General features: G+C 38.8%; 2 protein-coding genes across 2 annotated transcripts in view; both read left to right on the top strand.

Annotated features, from left to right (window-relative positions):
- Positions 1-15,384, top strand: part of chrna6 (cholinergic receptor, nicotinic, alpha 6) — a 73,200-nt gene extending 57,816 nt beyond the window's left edge. Inside the window, exon 7 of the mRNA XM_082164597.1 lies at positions 14,874-15,384. The gene's annotated coding sequence lies outside the window, so the exon portion shown is untranslated. The remainder of the gene's footprint in view (positions 1-14,873) is intronic.
- Positions 15,385-20,230: 4,846 nt separating this feature from the next.
- The window catches only part of chrnb3a (cholinergic receptor nicotinic beta 3 subunit a), a 28,966-nt gene continuing 25,750 nt past the window's right edge, over positions 20,231-23,446 (top strand). The window contains exon 1 of the mRNA XM_082164599.1: positions 20,231-20,571. Within this exon, the coding sequence (XP_082020725.1) occupies positions 20,511-20,571 (61 nt within the window). The 5' untranslated portion in view covers positions 20,231-20,510. The remainder of the gene's footprint in view (positions 20,572-23,446) is intronic.

The following is a 23,446-nucleotide window of genomic DNA, read 5'->3' as shown; positions in this document are numbered from 1 at the left end:
TCAGTCCATTAAGCATTAATTGTCCTGACCGCAGGGGAATACTGGAGAATGACGGAATCTCCAGTTCTGCAGCACAGCGCCGCAATATAAAGTTAAGAAAACTAAACAGCCGAGAGAAATATATGTCTACTACCTCAGATTTAACGTTTCATCATCAGCAGCATCGGAAAATAACATTATAATCTTGTTCACGGTAAAGTTGCTTAGACTACATGTGTAAAACTTAAATGTAACAGCTTTTGGGCCCTATTTTAACGATCTGAAACGCAAGTGTCAAAGCGCAAAGCGCAAGTAACTTTGTGGGCGGGTCTCGGCGCTGTTGCTATTTTCCCGGCGGGATAAATGACTCTTGCGCCAGGCGCAAATCTAAAATGGGTTGGTCTGAAGTAGCTTCATTATTCATAGGTGTGGTTTGGGCGTAACGTGAAATAAACCAATCAGAGCATCATCTCACATTCCCTTTAAGAGCAGATGCGCTTTTTCCATAGCGGATTGCTATTGTAACGGCGGATTTGCCAGGCGCGCGCCAGCAGCGGTTCACAGCCAAGGAGAGCAACGCTCTCGTCACGGCCGTAAAAGAGAGAAGTTACATTGAAATGGAGAAACCCACCCAAATTAACTTCGGTTAATTTGGGTAAATGTGTAAGCTAGATGTATGCTTTTATAATAAATTGTTTATCTATCTATCTATCTATCTATCTATCTATCTATCTATCTATCTATCTATCTATCTATCTATCTATCTATCTATCTATCTATCTATCTATCTATCGTAATAATGTATGATTTGCAAAAATGAAAACTGCTGCTTCTGTGTAGATGAGAGAATCAAAGTGCGCGTTGTGCACACGCTACATTGATTATGGCCAAGCATGCGCCCTTAAAATAGCATATGAATAACATGCGCAACGCGCCACTGACTTTAAACTATTTTTTCCTGGTTAGTGGCGCAATTGTTTTCTAAACCTGCAAAATAGCAAGAAGGAACGTTTGCGCCGGAACACGCCTCCTCTTTGCGCTGAACCGCCCCCGGGAGCGCAAGTGTATTTCTTAGTTAACCGACGTGCTTCTGTGGAGGGAAAAGTCCGCTTTGCGCGGGTGCAAAATAGGAATGATACATGCGTCGGTGTACAAAGTCACTTGCGCTGGGTGCAAGATAGGGCCCCATGTGTCTTTATCAGCTTTTCCATATATATATATACATATATATATATATATATTATATATATATATAATATATATATATATATATATATATATATATATATATATACACACTGGCCCTGATAATTATCACAAATAATTACAGCTTGCTCCATTTCTGTAAATCTGTTTTTATGAATGAATGACTCTCTCACCTACCCTGGTCATCCAGAGTTCTTGCAAGAGCACAAGTTGAATTTGCTCAGCGAGTTACTCTGGTGTTGAGTAATGATGCTCATTAAATATGCCCCTCTATCTGAGCTGCACCAATCACATCGGGTTATCTGATATAGGCGGGCCAGAGGGAAGATGACGACAGCGCTGCGACGTCAAAGTCATTAGTAAACATTGCAAGATGGCTATGGATGAACATCATTTGTTTGAAACGGCTTTGGCTGCGACAATGAAAGATTTAGACTTTTTCTCTAAAAAAGGAACAGAAGACTGCGCTCGAATTGTTCCTTTGCAAGAAGGCGTTTTTGCTGTTTTGCCAACTGGATACAGTAAGAGTCTAATCTACCAGTTAGCTCCACTGGTAGCTAAGCGATAACTTGTTGTGATTGGTCGTAGTGTTATCCAATTGCGTTCAGTGAGATTTTCAAATGCATGCTTGGTGGCGCCTCTCGAGCTGGCCGATTTTCATTAGTCAACACCAGACCATTAATCTTTTAGATTTAGGTCTGGATTTCCAGGCTATATCTCACCCGTTGCTCTATAGTTTTCTTCGTCAACAGCCGCTTGCACCCCATGATGGTGAGGCCGACTAACAGCTATGGAGATTATTAATCGGCAATCTACTGATATTCCTGCTGTTCCCGGATGTCAAATGTTGAATTTTCTGTCGAATTTGAACCACTGAATTTGTGGAAGCGACTTAGCGGGTTTGTAAAATGGACCGAAAATGGCCTGTTGAATATTATAGGTTTATATTTTAAACAGAATGAATATTTTGGAAGTGAAATCTGAAAGGTGAATATGGATTATTGAATTTTTAATAATGAAAACGTGTGTGAAATGTTTTGAATTGAAATATTCATTGCTTAAATATACAACCATGTTGAATTTCAACCCATAAAAATGCAAGCCCTAAAAATACAAAGCATTAAAATGCAAGCAGCGTTAATGCAATGCATATTTTTTTTAAGTTGTAGCAACAATGACATCTGCTTTTCACATTAAGTGAATCATGTGATGTCGAACACATCGTCTTTGTCCAAACAGCGCTGGTTAATAATTCCCCACGGGGCAATTTACCAGCACCCGGGTGTCTGTTGCCCCCCAGTTCAGCGTGGACTCCCTGTGACTTTTACAGCCTCATGACACACACACACATACACACACACACACACACACACACACAAACATCCGTTGTGTTTAACTTAACATTCTTTTAAATGTGTGTAACTCAGACTTGTATCTGAACTTCCTGTATGTATGTGTGATTAATGTTGTTTTGATCATATAGTTATGATCTTCGAGTGTTTGGATCTGAAATGTATTTTTGAAGAATGTTCTCCCAGTAGAATCGCATCCCGTAACCCGAGCTCATTGGCAGTTCATAAAATTTGACCACCAAGCTCATCCAGCCCTATGCATGAGATAACAGGGTCGCAACATTCCAACACACACACACAAACACACTCTGGACTTTGAAACAGAAAGCCCCTACAGAAAAGGGCTTTTACCCATAAAGTCACTCTTAAATGTACTAAATATATAAATTTGTGTGTTAAGAGGTGTGTGTAAACCATAGGAAAGCATACATGTCCTATTTGTAACATTAATAGAACTGCAAATGCCTACACAAATGCATAATAATGTATCTTTGCATGGCTACAACGCCTATATTCTATTTTTGATATCTCTGTAATCCTCTCCAGCTAACGGAGTTGAATTCCGATAGCAGAATTCAGTGATGCGCATTGTTTTATAAGTTCATATGTCTGGAGAAAATCCTCTCAAGTTAAAGTCAATCATGACTCATTCGAGTGGGCGTGTCTAACCGGACAAAGGAATCTTCCCGCTCGAAAAATCTCGACAGCTGATTCGTCCTACACGAAGGAGGGGACGGCACATGGGACACTGATAAAAGTCCAAACCTTCAGTTTCCTTTCTCTCTCTTCCAACTCTCATCCAACTTCTCTTGACCCTCTTCCTCGGCGCAGCGCTTCCCCAAAGGAACATCTGGAGGAGGCCCTGGCCTTCTCCATCGAGCGAGCACATGTTCGAGTCGTAGCTGCGTCCCTTGCAACAAAGACAAAGACCTCTCCCATCCCGGGAGATGAACCTTATTTTCCGGTAACATTACATTCAGTGAGCCTTTCAAGCTTCCCGCGACACCGGAAGACGCAGCAGAAACAGGACACCATCCTCGCTTCCTGCATCAGCTTCAGCCTGACCAGAAAGAGCACTCGCAAGTATATTGATTCCTATAAAAGCTGTTCCAGGTGTCTCGTGAACTTAGGTTTCTGTATGTAATAATTACTAGCTTTTCCCTTCTCTCTATATCTTTCTTTCTCTCATTTCATTTCATTCTGATCACGCTATGTTTTATGTTTGTTTCGGTTAAATGTTTATTTGTTTGTTTGCATTTTTACGTACGTTTATATTTGTAGTTTATATAATCTCTAGGGTGTGCCATTTTATTAATAAACCCATTTATACTTTTTATTGTCTCTGTGTTTGAAGACCCGCCTTATAAAGTCAATGAAACTTCAAGATCTAAGCTACAAGCTCGATATAAACTACATTTAGTAGTTCTTAATTCAGAAACTCAGTAAGTTTGATATTCGTGGCCAGAAGATAAAACTTTCTCGGAGTTTGTAAAGGGATACCCCCTTCTTAACTGTAATGATCTTACATTTATTCGCTGGACGAATTAGATGTTGGTCAATCCAGTTACAGAACAAGGAAATCTCGATAATTGATAAAATAAATGTACATGCGACTTATGAATTATGACCATGAGTCATAATTATTAATATTCCCAAGATTCCCCATTTTCTTGAGCTAATTCACATTTACCCCAAGTCGTTATTGTTACAAAGTAATGCAATTCAAAAAGCAATTTGTCATTTTACTTCCATAGTATATATGGAAGTATATTAACATTAAACATTAAAACATAAAAAATCATTAAAAATCTTACTGACCCCAAACTTTTGAACTTTTGATATATATACATTTGTACTAGTACCAGTTTATAGCCTTAACTGCTTAACATCTACTTATCATATTATATCGAAACATGAACTGCATTTCCAGCTTACTAAATGACCAGGTTTGTGCAAATTATAAAACTGAATTATTTTAGAAACTAAATACCAGGGCTGGGCAAAATGGAAGAATTGGCTTCCTTTCAACTCCATTCAGTTGGCAACGTCCCACAGCAGTGTCACGTGTCAGTGCTGTTTCAGTAATTCAGTTTCCAATTAATTCATCCTGACATTGCCCTACAGGATGTGTTATTTTGCATTTGAGACTTTAAGTTTGTATCTTGTGCCTTGATTTCTGTTACAGTTTCATTGTGTCTTGTGTTTATTTCATTCCTGTGTGTTTGTTTCTTGTACTTCAGTTCAGTCTTGATCACCTGCTAGTTAGTGTCCTTGGTTACAGATTATGTTCAGCTGTTTGTCATTAAGTTCCCTGTGTATTTATACCACCTGTCTCTTTCAGTTCATTGTTGGTTCTCGTCAGTAAAATTTCCCCCCCCCCCCCCCGTGTTAATCCTATTTCTGAGTATTTGATATTAAAACCTGTTTCCTTGAATTATTCTTCGCCGCGAGAGTTTCTATTTGCCACATTACGTGACAAAAGAACCGATCCTAACAGTATTTTGTTGAGTTTTTCCTTTCTGTTAGATTTTTCTTCTGCTTCCCCCATGGACCTTCCCACTGTCCAGCTTCTCTGCTTGTATTCAGCCCTTCAGCATCTCCCACATGCCAGGTGGAGATGCCAAATGTCTTCAGGCCACCAGCTCCATCTCGCACAGTGGATCCCCTGTCTCCGCCTCCAGCCTCTGTGCCCATCGCTCCACCTCGGCATGTCGACACATCGGCTCTACCCTGGCTCCTCCCTCCCTCGGCTCCACCGGAAACCATCGGCCATATGGCTTCTCCGGGCTCCTTCGTCTCCACCTTGGTCAGTCGTCACTCTACTTCTGCCATGGACTTGCGAGCCTTCCTCTATGCTCAGTCCCTCCACCCCTACAGCTACAACGGGTACCTCCTTCCTCGAGCACTCTGGCTCCGCCTCAGACACTCGTCACCACGGCTTTGCCTAGGTCTCCAGTGCCAGTGATGTTGTTTAGGTCCATCAGCTTCCTCTTCGTCGGTCATCACCAGGATGTCGTCAGCTACATCATGGCTCCTCCCTCCCTCAACTCCACTGTGCGCTGACATCCCTGCTGTGCTCTGGGTCTGTGTCAGCAGGCATCATCCATCATCGCCACTGGGGCTTTGTCGTCGTCCGTCTGTCATCATTCCTCCGCCGCCTTCTATCACTATCCGCGAATCCACTATTCGGTAATACTTATCGGTTCAAAAAACCGCCCACAAAACTTTGCACAATACAACTTTAACATCATAGGATGTCCTGTTACTTTATCCTCTACAGTAAAAGACTTGGGTGTTATACTCGATTGCAACCTGTCTTTTGAAAATCATATTTCATGTTACAAAAACAGCCTTTTTCCACCTTAGAAACATTGCTAAGCTACGTAATATGCTATCAGTTTCTGATGCAGAAAAGTTAGTTCATGCATTCATGACCTCGAGACTGGATTACTGTAATGCTTTATTAGCTGGTTGTCCTGCATCCTCAATAAACAAGCTACAGTTAGTCCAAAATGCCGCCGCTAGAGTTCTTACGAGATCAAGAAAATATGATCATATAACACCGATTTTATCATCACTGCATTGGTTACCTATAAAGCTCCGTATTAATTATAAGATACTGACTTATAAAGCCCTAAACGGCTTAGCTCCAGTCTATTTAACGGATCTTCTATCGCCCTATAATCCATCGCGCTCTTTAAGATCACTAAATTCAAGGCTTTTGGTTATACCTAGGATATCCAGAACCACCAAAGGAGGGAGAGCATTTTCACATTTGGCTCCAAAACTCTGGAATAGTCTTCCTGATACTGTTCGTTGCTCAGACTCGCTCTCCCAGTTTAAAACTAGATTAAAGTCGCATCTCTTCAGCCAGGCATTCATATAATCCTACAGTTCAAACTACAATCCGGCCTCTAGCTCATAAATGCCAGAGGAGAACTGGCCCCCGACTGAGCCTGGGTTCTCCCAAGGTTTTTTTTCTCCATTAGGTCACCTGATGGAGTTTTAGGACACCATTAGGTCACTTGATGGAGTTTTTCGGTTCCTTGCCACTGTTGCCTTTGGCTTGCTCAGTTGGGGATATTTTGGGGATATTTAATCAACAAATTCCTCTTGAAACAAACTTTGTTGTATTATTTTAATTTAATACTGTGAAGCTGCTTTGATACAATCTGTATTGTGAAAAGCGCTATACAAATAAACTTGACTTGACTTGACTATCCCTTTGCCACCTCCTCAACCACCTCCAGAGCCCCCACCTTCCCTCCCTTGTCTGTTGTTGTGGCTCGAGGTTGTGCCTTTTCGGAGGGGGCATAACGTCACACTTGTGTTCATTTTGTTTCAGTTTTCATGGACTTTTAGTTTGTTTTCATTAGTCACATGTATCCCTTTGTTTGAATTTCCCACCACTCTTTAGTTACCATGATTACAGTCATTATTAGTTCCTTGTTATCAGCTGTGTTTGATTAATTATCTTTTTTGAGTCTGTAATTAAGTTCTGCTGTCGCCTGAGTTTATTGTCAGTTGTTGTTTGTCTCACGCGCACTGCTATGCCTTATTGTCTTTTGTGTTTAATAAACCTTGTTGAAAGTTTTTATATATATAAATAAAAATGTTCTAAAAAACTAAATTCTAAATGTTAATCTAAAACATTGAGTGATTTAAGAAGCTGAATTGGCTTATAGGCATTTGCCATTGATTCCAAATGCCTTATGATTACATTCTATGGATAATAAATTGTAATTGTCCTAATTTTGCATCCAGTTTGTACTCCTGCAGCAGTCTCACCCTGCATCCAATAGTGAGATATTTCCTATCACGCCACACAAGGTGTTTTTGGATAGGATACTTTCATTCTCATCCTCCCTATTCTCAGCAGCCCTCAAAGAGTTGGATTAACTAACTCTTACATGAAGGATTTTACTTTCATAATGCCAAAGGCTCAATTGTTTCACAAATCTTTTAGCATAGATTCCATTTATGAATTATCTACAGTTGATTTTGTGCTTAAGAGCATGAATAATATCTCCATCAAAGATAGTAAAGTTTCAGTTTAAGACCGCAATGGAAGACTTCTATCATTTGTGCTATCGTTCTGAGATTGAACCAAACCTTTCTAGACAGCAGCATGATACCCACAAGAGTCAATGCATCCCTTGCCAGAATACACATCCCTTCATCCTCCAGTGCACACACACTGTGCTCAGGTCTCTTTGGAGGGCTTTCCCTCCTTTTCACCTGCCTTTATATGAACACAATCACAGCTGGCTAGGCAGTAAAACACCAGCTGTATTAACAGAAAACATACAAACTTAGATTATGCTAAATGCTTTAGGTATTTAAACATTTACTCTCAAAGAGTAAAGTTGTTAATCTGCTTTGTGTTTTTCTTTCTAAAAGGTCTTGTACACTTCCGCAGTATGAATGCATCAAGACCCATATTCCACTAATGGAGTTCACCCTCCATACGCACCCTCATGTTGTTCTAAACTTGAATGACTTATTGTCTTCTGTGGAATACAAAATTAGATATTTTGTACAATGTTTTGACTGTATTTGTCCATACAGTGAAACTCACTGGGGTCCAAGCAACATTGGACCTCAATGACTTTCATTGTATGGACAAAAAACAAAGAAAAACGTATTTTGTGTTCCACAGATGAAAGAGGGTCATACATGTTTGGAACATGAGGGAGTGAGTAAATGATGACAGAATTGACTTTCTTTTTTATCTCTTCTAACTGTGTCTGAGTGACACACTCATTCATTCACAACACAAACCTTCACCCCTGTGTGTCACTCTTTTCTCACCCACTTGCTGCATCTTGCCACAGCATATGTATGTGCACAAACTCTGTGAAATCTAATGCATTATGACAGGCGTTCTCGCTTCAGTTATCCTGACCCCAACTTCTCATCAGCTGCCCTCCATCATTAGCCATTTGAGCTCTCATTGACGTTTCATAAATGTATAATAAATGTGGATTGTATATTCATCGATTCCACTGTAAGCACTGTTTGGGTATATTGTTTATGTATATTTTATAGTATGTGTACAACATTGTATGTATTGTTTCTTGTATATTGTGCAATGTCTGGACTATGCACCTAAGATTTTCACACATTGTCAGGGACCAAGGCAGTGAGGCAAGAGGAAAAAAAAGGAGGTTTATAACCCAAAATATTGAAAAATTACATAAGGACCAAATTTAATAACTAGGTCTTAAAAAGAGGTCAACAAAAAAGTAACTGAATATAGGCTGAAATACATAGACTCATAACACAAGGTTAACTGAACAAAAAACTGACCTGCCACAAAGACACAGAAGGGAGCTTATATAACGGCTTGACAAAACCAAAATAACATAGAAGGGGTAAACAAACTAACACTAGAGAACTCAAGAGCTAACTAAGGACAAAATCCCCCCTGGCACATGGTGAGACATGGTATGGCCTAATGAGCTGGCTCTTGGATATAGGTCTCCTCAGCCCTTAGCCACTCCTTTTGCCCAACCAGGAAGGGACCGCCCCCAACAGGTCCAGGTAACTCAAGCCAAACCGTTCCGCGCCGAGTCGAACCGTACCGAGCCGTACCATGCAGTGGAAAAGCGCCAAAAGAAACATATGATTAGTGCACTCCCTGTAAATCAATGTAAAGGTAAAGCAAAATAAACCAAATCAACAAACTGTATTGTGTTCGTTATTTAGATATCATAGTTTAGATGACTGTAAATAATAATCAGTGCAACAAACTAAAGAGATGAAATAATAAAACGGTAATCAAATGTTTAGAACTGAGGTGATGTTACCCTGTGTGGCCGTAGCCATCACACACATCATCTACCTGTAAATGCTGTAGTGACAATAGAGTTGAGGGGGATGACGTGTATATATGTCGTCTTGCTTCTCTGGCTTAATTGCTCTCTCTCTCTCTCTCTCTCTCTTTCACATTTAATTTTGCTAAAGGGTTGGTATAATGCCCTTTTCACAAGATGTAAAACAAGTCTTTGATGTCCCCAGAGTGTGTATGTGAAGTTTTAGCTCAAAATACCCCACAGATTTTTTTATATAGCATGTTAAAATTGTCACTTTTTGAGGGTGAGCAAAAACGCACCCTTTAAATGCAAATGAGCTGCTGCTCTCTTCACAGAGGGCGAAGCTACAACAGCTTGTGTCCTTTTACCTCACACAGACATGCACTGAAAATTTCAAAATCGTTCAGCCTTTTATGTTCAAACCGGAGTCAGACGATGATGGGGAGACTCAAGAAGTGACCATGTAGAATGCAGTAGGACATTTCTGAATGGTTAGTTGATTAATTTATTTAGGTAGCTTATGTGTAGTTATCTTCCAGTCATTGATTAGCATTTTAGGTCATGATAGGTCATGATGTTGACCTATCATGACATCATGATATCCCCCCCCCCCCCCCCCCCCTTTTTCAGGCAGATAATATTATTAATAACAGTTAAAATCTTTATTTGTGTAATTATACGTATTTTTAAAAACAATTATTAAAAAAACATGTTAAGAATTTTAAATAGGCTATATAAACGAATATAGCTTCAACATATAAAAGATATAAAAGGAATATAAAGAAAAACAAAAAGAAAAAACATTACAAGCAATAAATAAAGAGTGCTTTCAGTATTTAAAAGTAGGCTGTCTGAACGTTTTCCATTCAAGAGCTGTGAGTGATTTGTCTTCTCAGTTTAGATACGATAAGCTGCATTCACACTAATGCACAGATCCCTTTTGAAATATAAGATGTGGTTTGTCCTGTTGGTTTAAGATATGACTGACCGTGTTTACATTAATTTCGTGTCATAAAAGCATTTTGAGATGCCAGTAGGCTACATTTAGCCAATGAGTCGCTCACAGCCGCATGCGCCAGCGCTACACAAAGCGCGCGAGTATTTTAAATTGAAAGCAGCCTTCTCAGTGATTTTCATATTTTTAATATATAAGCCAACTGCATTCCAAAAGACATAAATAATGCCTTAGTAAAGCATTTGTGAGGAAAATTCCGGTGGGCGAGACCGCGAACTGCAAGAGTAACATCAAGCAAAGCGGCAACCAGTGCGATAAAGCCCGCGAATGTCCTTGTAATTCGCTTTAACCTTTCCGAAATGTATGAAAGATTATTTTTCGGAAGGTTTCGTGTGTGTGTGAGAGAGAGAGAGAGAGAGAGAGAAAATACGGCTGTTTCTAAAGCACACGCAGCGTCATCACGCATCTGTTTAAAAACTAAGCTCAGAACGCATCTGTTTAAAAACTAAGCTCAGACTCGATTCTGAAATTCTCTGAATATATTATTATATATTAATTATATATATATATTATAACATAATATCACATAAATCAAACACAAACTGTTCTTTCCTGTATGCCAGGCCTATGCGTAGCGTGCCAAGTTGATGCTGATGACTGCTTTTCTCTCGCTTGTCACGTGACCAGAGTGTAATCGCAGCTTTTGCGGTTTAAAAATCGCGTCTCATCATATCGTGATATTATCGCAAATGCAATTAATCGTTTAGCCCTAACATATATCAAAATAACTGTATGAACATATTAATAACTGGCTCTCAGTTTAGTACACTCTCATTGTCATATTCATTGCAGTTATTGAGAGTTGATGTAAGATTTGTGACCAAATTGTTTTTTGAGTCTGGTATTTTCAATGTTGTTCAAGACTGATCCAGTTCTCAAAACTAAATCTAAAGATTGCACTCTCTGAGCATGTTCTTCTTTTGAAGAAGTACTTAGCGATGCTTAAATAATTTAAGCATCTTACAGATCTAATGCTGTGTCCCAATTCAGAGGCTGCATCCTTTGAAGGACTCAAACTTCAGAGGCTGCATCCTTTGAAGGCCATGATGGTCAGAGTGACCATTGTTAAATGGGATAGCCTACAGGGGATTGTTCTTGTCACCTAGCGACTATGACAGCTGCTATTGATGAGCACTGTAATGGTTGTAATGTTTGTCTTTTTTGAAAGTTATATCAAACTATCTGAAAACAAAACAAACTGTCTAAATGTGTTCACCATGGTCCATTTCTATATATAATATATATATAATATTCTATATATAAGAGTCTAAACTATATATAATCACATCTCAGTAAGATATGTCAACATTTGAACCACTTTACAGTTTTTTTTATTGTTTACATTTGTATCATTAGATATTTACATTAGATTAGACATTAGATAGATAGACAGCTAAGGATCCATCTGTTGTATTCTTAAAGGTTGTATCAGTGATTTCAAGCCCAAACATAAATGATCACATTCATCTAATCTTTCCTAACGATCCGATAGCTGCCCGCCCCATAAGCAGGCCGTCCAAAAAACGCGTCTCTGTAGGCAGCCTAGGCTCTGAGATCTGCACACAAAAACAGTTGCTTTCAACACCACTCAAAACCCAAATAAATAGTGTTCCAACCAATCACCGACAGGGGTGGGTGTTGTGAGGTTTTCGCGTGCAGCCGTCATAGGCAGCCGTGCATGAGCGCAAAACCTCACAACACCCACCCCTGTCGGTGATTGGTTACCCGTTCATATTAGGAAGCTGTCGCTCAGAGGTCCTCATGTGGTCTCACAATCCCAATCTCGCCAACTTCGCATTCACGCTTACACAATTAAAAATACTTTGGTATAGTGCCCGTGATTGCATACACTTGAATTTAATGTAACGTTTACTTCAGTAGAGGTATGGCCACTACTACAGATATAAGTCAACCAACTTTACTTGTCTTATAATATAGCTTTGGATTGGCCATGCCATGGTTTCCCACGTACACTTATCTAAAGTAACATTAAATTAAATCAGAGGTAAGACACACCCAGAGTTAGGTTGGTCAAGCAGCACTTTTGCTGCCCTAAATGGAAATTCACTTGTCTTTGCAAAACACGTATTCTTAAATTAGTGCCGGATATTAGTCGTCACTAATCTGACGCAAAACTTGCGTTAACATATGAATCCGTTTAATCTTGGGAAAACAATTTCAGAGTCAGTCGGAATAAAATCAAATGTAACAATTTATTATGTCTGGTAAATGTATCATGCCAATTTCATAATCAGTTCAGCGATAATAAATACAAAACATCAAATGCTCTGGAATAAAGAGAAAAGATGCAAACCTGACATTAGAAAAATAAATGATGTTGAGAGTCTTGGCCACTCTCAGCATCATGAGATAATTTGAGCTACAAATCGCCCTGAGCCTTCCTCAGCATCACCCTAACTACTCAGACCAAGGCAGAAACCTCTTTTCAAATATAAACATGAGTTCACAGTGGGAATTTGCATTAATCACCATCCCAGACTTCCTGGGGACAAAGGTTGATTTACATGGGGGCACACCCACAGCAGTTAACAAGGTATCTCTAAACTCTCCACACCTTATTACCGTTTTGGTTTACTTCTGTGGGAATGAGACCTTTGTACCATTCGCACTGAGACATTTCAAATGAGACCAAACATGTATAATTCTGTATTATAACTGTTCACATTAAAACATATCGATTTTTGGGTGAATTCAGGTAGGGATGGGTGGAGGGAATGATGTGTAAATTGGGAGGTGATCAACTTAAGTGTGATTGTGTCTTGAATGGGGATGGTAATATAGCAAGAGAGTTCAAATGTTCATTTCCTTTGTTTTCTCGAGTAGCCCTCTTTTCCAGCTCTTCCAGTTTCCTCAGTCTTACATTGTGCACACAAAGATTTCTTGTTCTCTCTCTTCTGTCATTTAGTTAAGTTCAGTGTGTTTTGAAAGGACAAATGATACCTGTTCTGGTTAAACAAAGAAATAATAGATTTATAGACGAATGGGAGTAGCTGAACTTCTGCTGTGTATTGTTCTGTCTGTGAGCATGAGCTTGGCAGAGTGTGTTGGAGAGATCAGGTGCTGGATTCTCTTGCTGTTTGATGAGCTTTTCATGCTTAATTAGACTCACATTTCACACATCAACATTCAGAACCTCCTTTTCTTAGTTGCTTTATGCTGATGTGTGATTTGGTTTGCCAGTGCCCATCAGTTTGGGGCTCCCTCGTGGCCCAGCAGGGAAACACATACAAACTCTTTTACACACACATGTGCACATACACACAAGCATGCATGCAGTATAAAGGTTTAAGTGTGTAACAGGATCCCTGCTGGTCTCTGTTGATCTGATCAGTGGAGAGTCTTAATTAGTTATGGGAGATTTACCCAGCATGCTCCTTTAAACACATGTCTCTTTGCACTCTTTCTCACAGTCTTACTCTCCTTCTCCTTTCCTTTATTTTCTTTTACTTTTACCCTGTGTTTGTCTTTTGTCATGTATAGATTAGCAATCTGATAATATTACAGTACAGTTGCCTAATTTCCTTTGTGTTCTTGTGTTGCATGTCTTGGAAAAATATTTTCTCTTGTGCATTACAATCTCTTATATAACATTATTATTCCATACCTAGTTGAAGTTTCTAGTGTTAGCATGCTATCTTGTTTTCATATCTTTGACCAGCTGGCAGGCTAATCTCTTATTTCATTACACGGATATTAAGTGTTTGGCCGTGTCTTAGATTTATTTTTCAGGCAGACCATATTAATGATAATACAAATCCTGACTGGGCCCTGATTCTAAAGTTAGTATAGTGGTAAACACTCCTACTGTATAAGCAAATGAAAAATAAAGTGTCTTTTTCCGTTTCAGCATATTTTTAAAGCTGTGGATGAACGTCACACTTATTTTATCTGCAGCACTAGCACAAGCACACTTTGTCAGTGCATATTGTAAGGCGGGTAGGGTTCTTCTAACTATGAGCATGATCACATTAACATAATCACAGTATTCTGTTTGCATTAGCTTCAGTTTATTCAAAGTTCTGCCATAATCACATTATAAGGGTAGATGTAAATGTAGCCTGTCTTGATGGCAGAATATAAAATAATAGTTTACTGAATACAACATGGTGAGCTAAATAGTATACAATATACAAGAGATACATATAGAATAATATACAAGATAAAAATATAGACAATACTACAGTTTACAGTACATTTAAATGAAGGAATCTTTCACCAATGATCATGAGCTGCGACACGATAAGCAGCAGACAAGTAAAAATGTTTTTACGCTTCCATTTTATACTAATAAAAGCATAATAACAATAATTCAATATAGGGTGGTATTGTCACGTTATGTCTGAGTTTAGTTTGAGTTGGACTCGTAATTGGTTTTTCATTGTTTCCTGTTTTCCCTTTCTGTTTCCTTCCTTTGCATTAGTTTCCATTGTTTTTCATTGTTTGATTAATTCAATCCACCTGTTTCTTCTTTTCTTCCGTTTGTAGATATATAGAGCCACGGAGAGCCATGTCTGGCCTGGTGCGTGAGCCGACTCTTATATCCTTCCTGGAGCTTACACCTGAGCCCACATTAGTCCCGGTGTCAGAAAAGGTAATGAAGTCTGAACAGGTGCGAAATCTTGCACCGATGTCCATTCCAGTGGGCATTTAAATGGAGTAAGAGGGAGTGGAGTGGAGCCCCGCCAATTCTCCCGGTGCTGAAGCGAGTGTGCAGAGCTCAATCCTTATTGTGTTATTTGAGGAATGGGAAAGGACCTGTTCTCCAAGTACGTTGTCCCCACTGATCCTGCCCAGATCCAAGTATCTTTTGTCGCCGCTGGTACCACCCAGCTCCAAGTTTCCTTAGTTGCTGTTCCCACCTTGGCCTGTCGATCCATGGGCTCCACCATGGTCCATCATCCCTCAGTCTCTGTCTGCTCCGGCTTGGTGGGCTTTGGCTCCATCTGATCTGCCGTGGTGGTCACCTGATTTGCCATCTCCACCCTGGCCACCCGCTCTACCTCAATTCCTATTTCCCAGACCACCTTCTACCTCAGTGGCCTGGCCCTCCATCTCTCCCTCATTCTGCCTCCACTCCACCTCCCTCCTAGACTGTTTTTGGAGCGTCCGGTAGTCGCTCCTTTGAGGGGGGCTATGTCACGGTCCTGGTTCTGTGTCTTGTGTTTTGTAAGGACTTTTATGTTGAAATACATTATATACCCATCTGTGTATTTAAGTTTGTGCTTTTCAGTTGTGTTTTGCTAGTCATTGTTGGATCGTGTTTGTGTATTTGGTTGGGAGTTCCTGGATGTTCCTGTCTTCTCGTGTGGATTATCGATGTTTTTACATTTTGCCATTAAAGTCGTGCAGGCATGTGGATTCTCTCTCCACCTCGTCTCTCCGCACCGTTACAACGTCAGAACCCGGAAGACTAATTTGCCGTTAGTTCCTTCAAGATTTTCCTATTGGGTTTTATAATGGGGATTTCAAATCACATTTGAATGTAGCTCAAAACAGAGTTAAAAATCACTCAGATCGGATATGCTCAAAGAAACAGATTCGGAATGACAGTCTGAACGAGGCTATAGAACAGTGGTTCTCAACCTTTTTTGGGCCAGTGCCCTCTATCCATTATCCAGGTCCCTTACCACCCCACCACCAAAAAAGGGCTAAATGTCTTTATTGAATGTATGCTGATTATTATTCTGTTTTAATAATAATGTGTATTATTCACGTCCTTATTTTCTTATTCTTATTATTATTATCATTATTCTTATTTTTATTATTAAATCCATAACTTTTTATATTTAAAATGTACAACACGTAATGAGCGAGTACATTTTCCAAACCGTGTTTTTGTCTTATCCTGAATCACTAAGGTACACCTAAAGTGTTTATATTGGGACTATTTTAAGGGCCGTGCCGCTTTCTCCTTGTTTCCACCATAGACATAATAAATACATAGACTCGGCGCCCTATTGGCCGCTGGATCGTACGTCAACAGCGCCGCCATATTGCGGAGGGCAACTTTCCCATAACTCTCATAACAGGAATTGAGAAAAATGCCTGCTTCGTGTGCTGCTTGGGGCTGTACAATTGAAAACAGGTCTCGGGGAATTACCTTTAACAAGCAAGACTGAACATTTGTTTCTGGTTGTATTTGGTCATTATATAATTAGTAATAGTAACGTTAGTTGGCCACCGGAGTCAGTCAGACTAAAATAGCTAGCGATGTCTCTAGTTAACTTAACTGTGAAAGTTGAGACATGAGTTGACATGATTTAAATTATAGTTTTAGCTTATATTATATTTTATATTATAAAGTAAATTCCCTGAAATCTAAATATTCATCTATATTTTCTTAAAACCGACTTTTATGACAAGTATTCATCATAGTTCCATGTACTCGTTTCGGGTAGGTACTAGTCACTATTTAATCACTATACACTATTTTTACTCTTATTATTTTTATTGTCTATATACTGTAATTGATATTTCATATTCTATTGCTATTATTATAGTATTATACATAAACTATATGCTATTATCAATATATTATTATATTATTGTATATATTATGATATATACATAATTATGATATTATATAATTATACTATTCATTCCTATTTTATTTACTGTACCGTTTGTTTATTTATTGGCTATACACTAAACTATTTACTATCACTTCTTTCTTTATCTTATATTTACTATTTGTAAATATTACCACTGTAAGCACAAGAAAAGCTCAAATCGGGACAGAAAATGCTTTTTCCACAATAAGAAAACTTTATTTCATTTAATGTGAAAATTTAATTATATCTCAGTATGGGGGTCTTCACAATTCTTATTCAAGAATGAAAAGCCAAATAAATGACAAGCATGAGCTTTGACAATTCCTTATTAAAACAAATATTTTATAAGTCTAACTATCGAGATTTTAAATAACTAGAGATGGACCTTTTTGTACACCACGTACAAACCACTGAAATCGGTTCATAAATGTAAACGTTATTTTTGTTTTTATGCAGAAAAAACACAGCTCACCCGTTTACTTTGCATTTGTTTACAGCGCAGTCTTGCCCTCAGCAATATGGCGAACGCGTTGATGTATTGCAGCAACGTTCCAAAGCGCTCTGCATTGGATTGTGGGAAATAGTGCTTCAGCAAGTGTACATCAAATGTACACTCGAATTCAGAGAGGATTGTGGGTAAAAGTAGTGAATGGATGTAGGGAATGATGTCGTTCACTCAGAATTCGGACACCACTACAAAATGGCCGACAACCGATATAGTGCACTATATAGTGGATAGGGAGCGGTTTCGGACACAGCTATTATGATTGTTATTGTTGTTGTTAATATTATTTTAAAAAGTAAGTAACATGTAAGATAAAAGGAGTTTTATCACTACGTGTGACGAAGCCGTTTCTGCGACAGGTCCAGCTCTGACGCACAGTGTAAACGTCAGCATCCGAATTCACTCACTTCATTTCGTTCACTCCTTGCAGTTATAGTGCACTCAAATGCCATACACTATTTAGGGATTAGTGAACGAGTGAGTGGTTTCGGACACAGCTTATGTATTTATTATGTCTCTGGTTTCCACAAGCTCTTGCGCTTCCGTAGCATCTGTCGTTGCTATGCAACCATGAACTGCGCTCTTCATGACATGATGACGAGGAAGTATCAGCAAAGGGTAATTTGATTTCTAGCCCTTGTATTAGCATTACTACTAGATATATTTATGGAGATGAGAAATAAAAACCCGCCCTGTACAGCAATGATCAGCTGTTCGGCCAAGCTTTCGATGTTGTTATGGAAAGGCCTAAGCTGATTGGTTGGTTTTTGTCACATGACCTGTTGAGATGAGATGCTGTGCGCTTGCGGCATTCTGAAAAGTTGAGATGTTTTCAACCGACAAATAGTAGGCCTATATTAAAAATAAATAGACATATAAGACTGTTTATTCACATGTTTAAAACATAGTTTAATAAAGCCAACATTTAAAAACATTTTGGCAGTTTATTTTTTCTTTATCCATTTGAAAATCTTGTTAAAATATAAACTCGTAGGGGCAACAAATGAACTTCCGACTCTCACCCATGCCTGAGGAGTTACGTCACGATCTTTTCACGCAGCGTTGCATTCCGGGAAGGCGCTGCCATATTAGGTGGTTACGCTATCCGTTGCCATGGTTACTTTGACAGTGAGACCAAGAGAAATAGCGAAATAGAGAATATAGATTATTATATTATTAAAGGGATAGTTCACTTTGAAATTAAATTTTGGTATGTTTTAGCTTACCTCAAGGGCATCCAAGATGTAGGTGTCTCTTTTTCCGCAGTAGTTTCAATTTTGATATTTTTAGGTCAAACCGTTCTTGTCTGTCAGTCATATAATGCAGGTCGATGGTCACTGTCTCAAAGAGCATGCACAGAGTCCAAATTAAAACAATTCCCCATCGTCCAAATTAAACAATTCCCCATCGTAAGTACACATTGATGGCCTAAGACACGAAACGAGCGGTTTGTGTGAGAAAATGAACAGTATTTATATCGTTTTTTACCACTTATACACAGCCATGTCGAAGTGATCTGATCTGACGTGTACGCAGACTGGTGCATAGATATATACACTAGATGTCGCCTTGTCTACGGCAGTTCATTGGAACGAATGTCTTTAATGTCTTTTTCGTGTCTTAGGCCATCAATGTGTACTTACGATGGGGAATTGTTTAATTTGGACGACGGGGAATTGTTTTAATTTGGACTCTGTGCATGCTCTTTGAGATAATGACCATAGACCTGCATTATATGACTGACAGACAAGAACGGTTTGACCTAAAAATATCAAAATTGAAACTACTGCGGAAAAAAAGACACCTACATCTTGGATGCCCTTGAGGTAAGCTAAAACATACCAAAAATTAATTTCAAAGTGAACTATCCCTTTAAAAGAAACGATACATAGCTTACATGTCGCATTAAACTGGCATATTTTGGAATGTTGTTGGCAATTATTTTGCAAGTACATGTTTAATCTTGTCTTGCCTGGATCTTTGGTGTAAACTCATGAACGCCCCCCTTTCAAAAAGCTTGATTCCAACAATTCAGATTATTCTGAACACCCCGTTGAGAACCACTAGAATCACCCTAATCTTCCCTCCAGTTGTATACATGCTTTCTACCAGCAGGGGCTAACAGGGCTATACCAGTGCCAAAACCTTGACCCCAACGGACTGCTGCAATGATGGCATTGTTAGCATCACCCTGGTCCCCTTAACAAAAACAAATTTTCCATTGGCTTTTAGATTTTAAGCAGTAAGCTCTGTGATAAACAAGTTTATGATTCTTACATGTTCTGATCAACAATCTTTACAAATGAACACAACTTTTGAATTTTGAAGCCTAAATAATCACCAGAAGTAAAAAGCTAGACGTAGACTAACGAACAGTTGGTAAAAACAAATGCTACTATAAAATACAATAATTAGTAATAAAAAACTTGCCCCGCACATGCTATGATGATAATTAATATTCATAAAATGTAATTTTATTCATATAAATTATCTAATTTTCCTTTGCAGAATTTTTCACATTAATAATGTTGCCAGGCCTGATTAGGTAATACAAGTTAGTTTTTGATTTCAAGGACAGTTTTGATTACCTTTTTACAGTTGTGTGTGTCAAGTCACCTGATGCCTACTGTAAACTACAGTTGAGAATAAATAACAGTTGAGAACCACGTCTTTAATTTAGCCTACATTTTCGTTTCGAAGACTTTGGTTTGTTTATCCCCTCCCCTTCTCGAGCGCTCATTTCACCCTGCTCCGCTGCAGCTGCTCCAATGAATGGCATCTTTCTCGACATCACGTAAACGCCGACTGGGGGAGATAGAGAGCGTCTTCCTCTGTTGTTCGCCTCAGATGGAGCAGGCTAAAAAACACTCCGTTGATGATTAATTTATAACTTCATCACACTGCAGGTTGCAGTACGTCTGATCGTTTAACAAAACGGCCCGGTGTCCGGCCGTATGAATAAAGGACAGCATATGTATATCCCCCTTTGTCGATGACAGGGACTCACAATTCAAACAGCATGAAATAATTCCATTGCACGAAGGAACTGAAGCCGGGAAAGACAGCATGCAGTTACAAATCTCCGGTCTTTTGCTCGTAATGGCTGTAGCCTATGCAACGATAGAGGGTGAGTATACTGCAGACGATCTTAAAGAGTTTTCCTGCGTTTCTCTGAATATGACATTCCTCAGTTTTATGTATTTTATAAGAATTATTGAAATTATGTAAGTGTTTTCGTTTCCATCATAATGTGACTTAAAATGTTAATTTAGACAATTCATAAATGATCAGAATGAAGCCAGAGCAGTCAAGCATTACCAGCCGTTTTATCTTGTGCATTCAACCTTGAATGATGCAAAAGATAGCTGTCCCATGCTTAATTTACGTTTATTGCTTGACTTCTAGCGCCCTCAATTGGGTCACTGAGTGAGGTGTTGTGTGTGACCTGTTCAAAATCATACAGCCAGACACTTTTACTGGTTTCCCATCCCCACTCTTTATTTTGAACCAGCTTTGAAGCATAAAAGAATAATTTTAACAGACAACCAACACATTGATGTAGCACTAATGCAAGAAATTGTGTGTTTTGTCTGGGTTTGGCAGATTGTTAAAGTGAAGATGTGGGGTTCTTAATGTGGAGGCAATGAGTGCCTTCATCTGCAGCTTTAATCTGAAAATGGAGCTGCTGGACTGGATGTTCATTTATCGGTCAGCAGCACTCAGGAGATAAATACTTGACAACAGCTTTTCTCTTCCACTGTGTTCATTTTTATTTTTTTATTTTTTTTAATGAGAGAAATGTTTTTAATCAAGGGGAAATTGCTGTCAAACTTGTCATTAGTTGATTCACAGAATTGCAGTTTTGCTCAAACGGAAATTGTACGTGCAGTTACATCTGTAACACAAGGCAAGGCCTGTATAGGCAATATTACATTTGTAATCTTACTGTTGCTCTGAATACAAGCATGGCCATATGCTGACTCTGAGTAATATTCCCATGCTGTTATCCAGTATAACAGCTTGATTGCAAGTGTGATTTAACTTTTTTATACAACAATTCCAAAAAGGAGTTATTGTTGAGTAACTTTTTAATTTTAACATGGCTGGTTATTTTTTTAATTTCTTCTGTACCTTTACGAAATTGGTCCCCAAAGAAGTCAAAGCAGGATGATTTGACTGTAGCGCCATGAAAATTATTTATTTTGACTCTTGTCTTTTGTCTAAGCCCTAAAATGTACCCAAACTACCTTTCACCCTTAAAATCTTGCTTTGACCAGATGGCTTGCTGTAGGGGAGGAGAAGAGGTCGTCTGTTCACATTTGCGGCCAATGAGTAATGAGGTCATGTCTGTGAACTTTGTCCACATAGATATGCAAATAAATCCATTTCTTTCATGATTTTTTTTATTTCATACTGAAAGAAGGAATCATTTTGCCTGAAGAGTCTACACAATGTTGCAACAGATGAATGCCAATGTCCTTGGACTGAGAAGGTTATTCATAGCGAGTGTGTGTTTCTGCTCTTTGTGTAATGATGTTCTATGAATTGAAGCTTGTCTTGAGTGCATTAAAGTGGCTTTTAACATCATGATGCAATGGACAGTAGGGCTGCACGATATTGAAGAAAATTGCGCTATGCGATAACTAATTAAATAATGCGATATTCGATGTGCGATACGATAATGCTTAAAGTGTGTAAAATAAACTTAAATTATCTTTAAAATATATTTTAAATGATATAACCTACTACATGCGTGTTTCACATTCTTTTTGTGACAAGAAAACATCCCTACAGCTTCTGAAAGTGAACATCAGTGTTTTACTGTAGCATAAAAGAAGTGTTATTTTAACATCAGTGTAAACCACAGGGTTTAGGGTTAAACGGACAGTATGGAATTTTTCGCCACTAGGGGTCGCTAACCTATTTACAATAACAAAGGCGTAGTTTGATGACGCAACATTTGCTAAGAATTATGGATCTTGTCGTCAACGTCAAGCCGACCGATCTAATAATGTTTATGGATGACTGAATACATCGATGCTTTTATCATGACTGTGATATGAAGCAGTTCGGGATTGCTAAGAGACAGGTATCAGCTCCACACGCGACGCGAGTCCCGCGGATATAAAAGGAATATGGACATTTCATTCTACCGAACTACACGCAGAATTACTACTCACAGGTCAGTTTATTAGACAAATTAAACTTGTGAGGTAACGCAGCGCTGTTTCACTTGGTCTAACATTACACTAGCACACTAAACTGCATTTGAATGTGTTGAAATGTATGTGTTAGTTTGTCTGTATGAGACTAGCAGTAAGCTAGATCAACATTAGAATAACATACAGATCATATTCTAACATTTTATCATTGTTGAACTATATAACATTGATTAGTTTTATGTAAATGTGCTCACCTGTTTAATAAAGTACATGTAGAAGCGGTCGAAGTCTCGGACGTGGAGCTCTCGTTTATATACTGTCTATGGGAGCTCTAGGCATCTCGAAAACACCGCGCTGATATTGATTCTCGTTTTAGTTCTCCTTTTGTATCCAAAGTCTGCTTGCCATGGTCCATAATGTTTGAACGAAACAACAACAGCGTGCAAATAGACATTGCGAACTACAAAGTTGTCCGCGTCAGTCGCTTTGGTTACTATCAGAGGGCTCTGGTTCATAGCTCTGGTTGCTATGACAATACGAGCGGAAACCAGGGACAACGCGGATATGACGCCATTGACGGCGACAAAACGGAAATAAAGAAACGGGACGTTTCTCGAATTAAATTACAAATTTCTCCTGGTTTGAAAGTTGTTGGAAACAGTCAGGATAATAAACAACTAAAACAAATATATAACATAGTTATAGTGATTTTTGCTATTTTTAAAGCAAAAAAGATACATATTGTGCCTTTAAGGTTATCCTACATTATGGTGCGTTCACACCGGACGCGAATTGCGCGTCAGGCGCGAGTGATTTCAATGTTAAGTCAATGCAAAGACG

This window comes from Leuciscus leuciscus (assembly GCF_965113295.1).
Source record: "Leuciscus leuciscus genome assembly, chromosome: 3".
Classification (NCBI taxonomy): Eukaryota; Metazoa; Chordata; class Actinopteri; order Cypriniformes; family Leuciscidae; genus Leuciscus; species Leuciscus leuciscus.
This window is presented reverse-complemented; position numbering and strand designations above follow the sequence as displayed.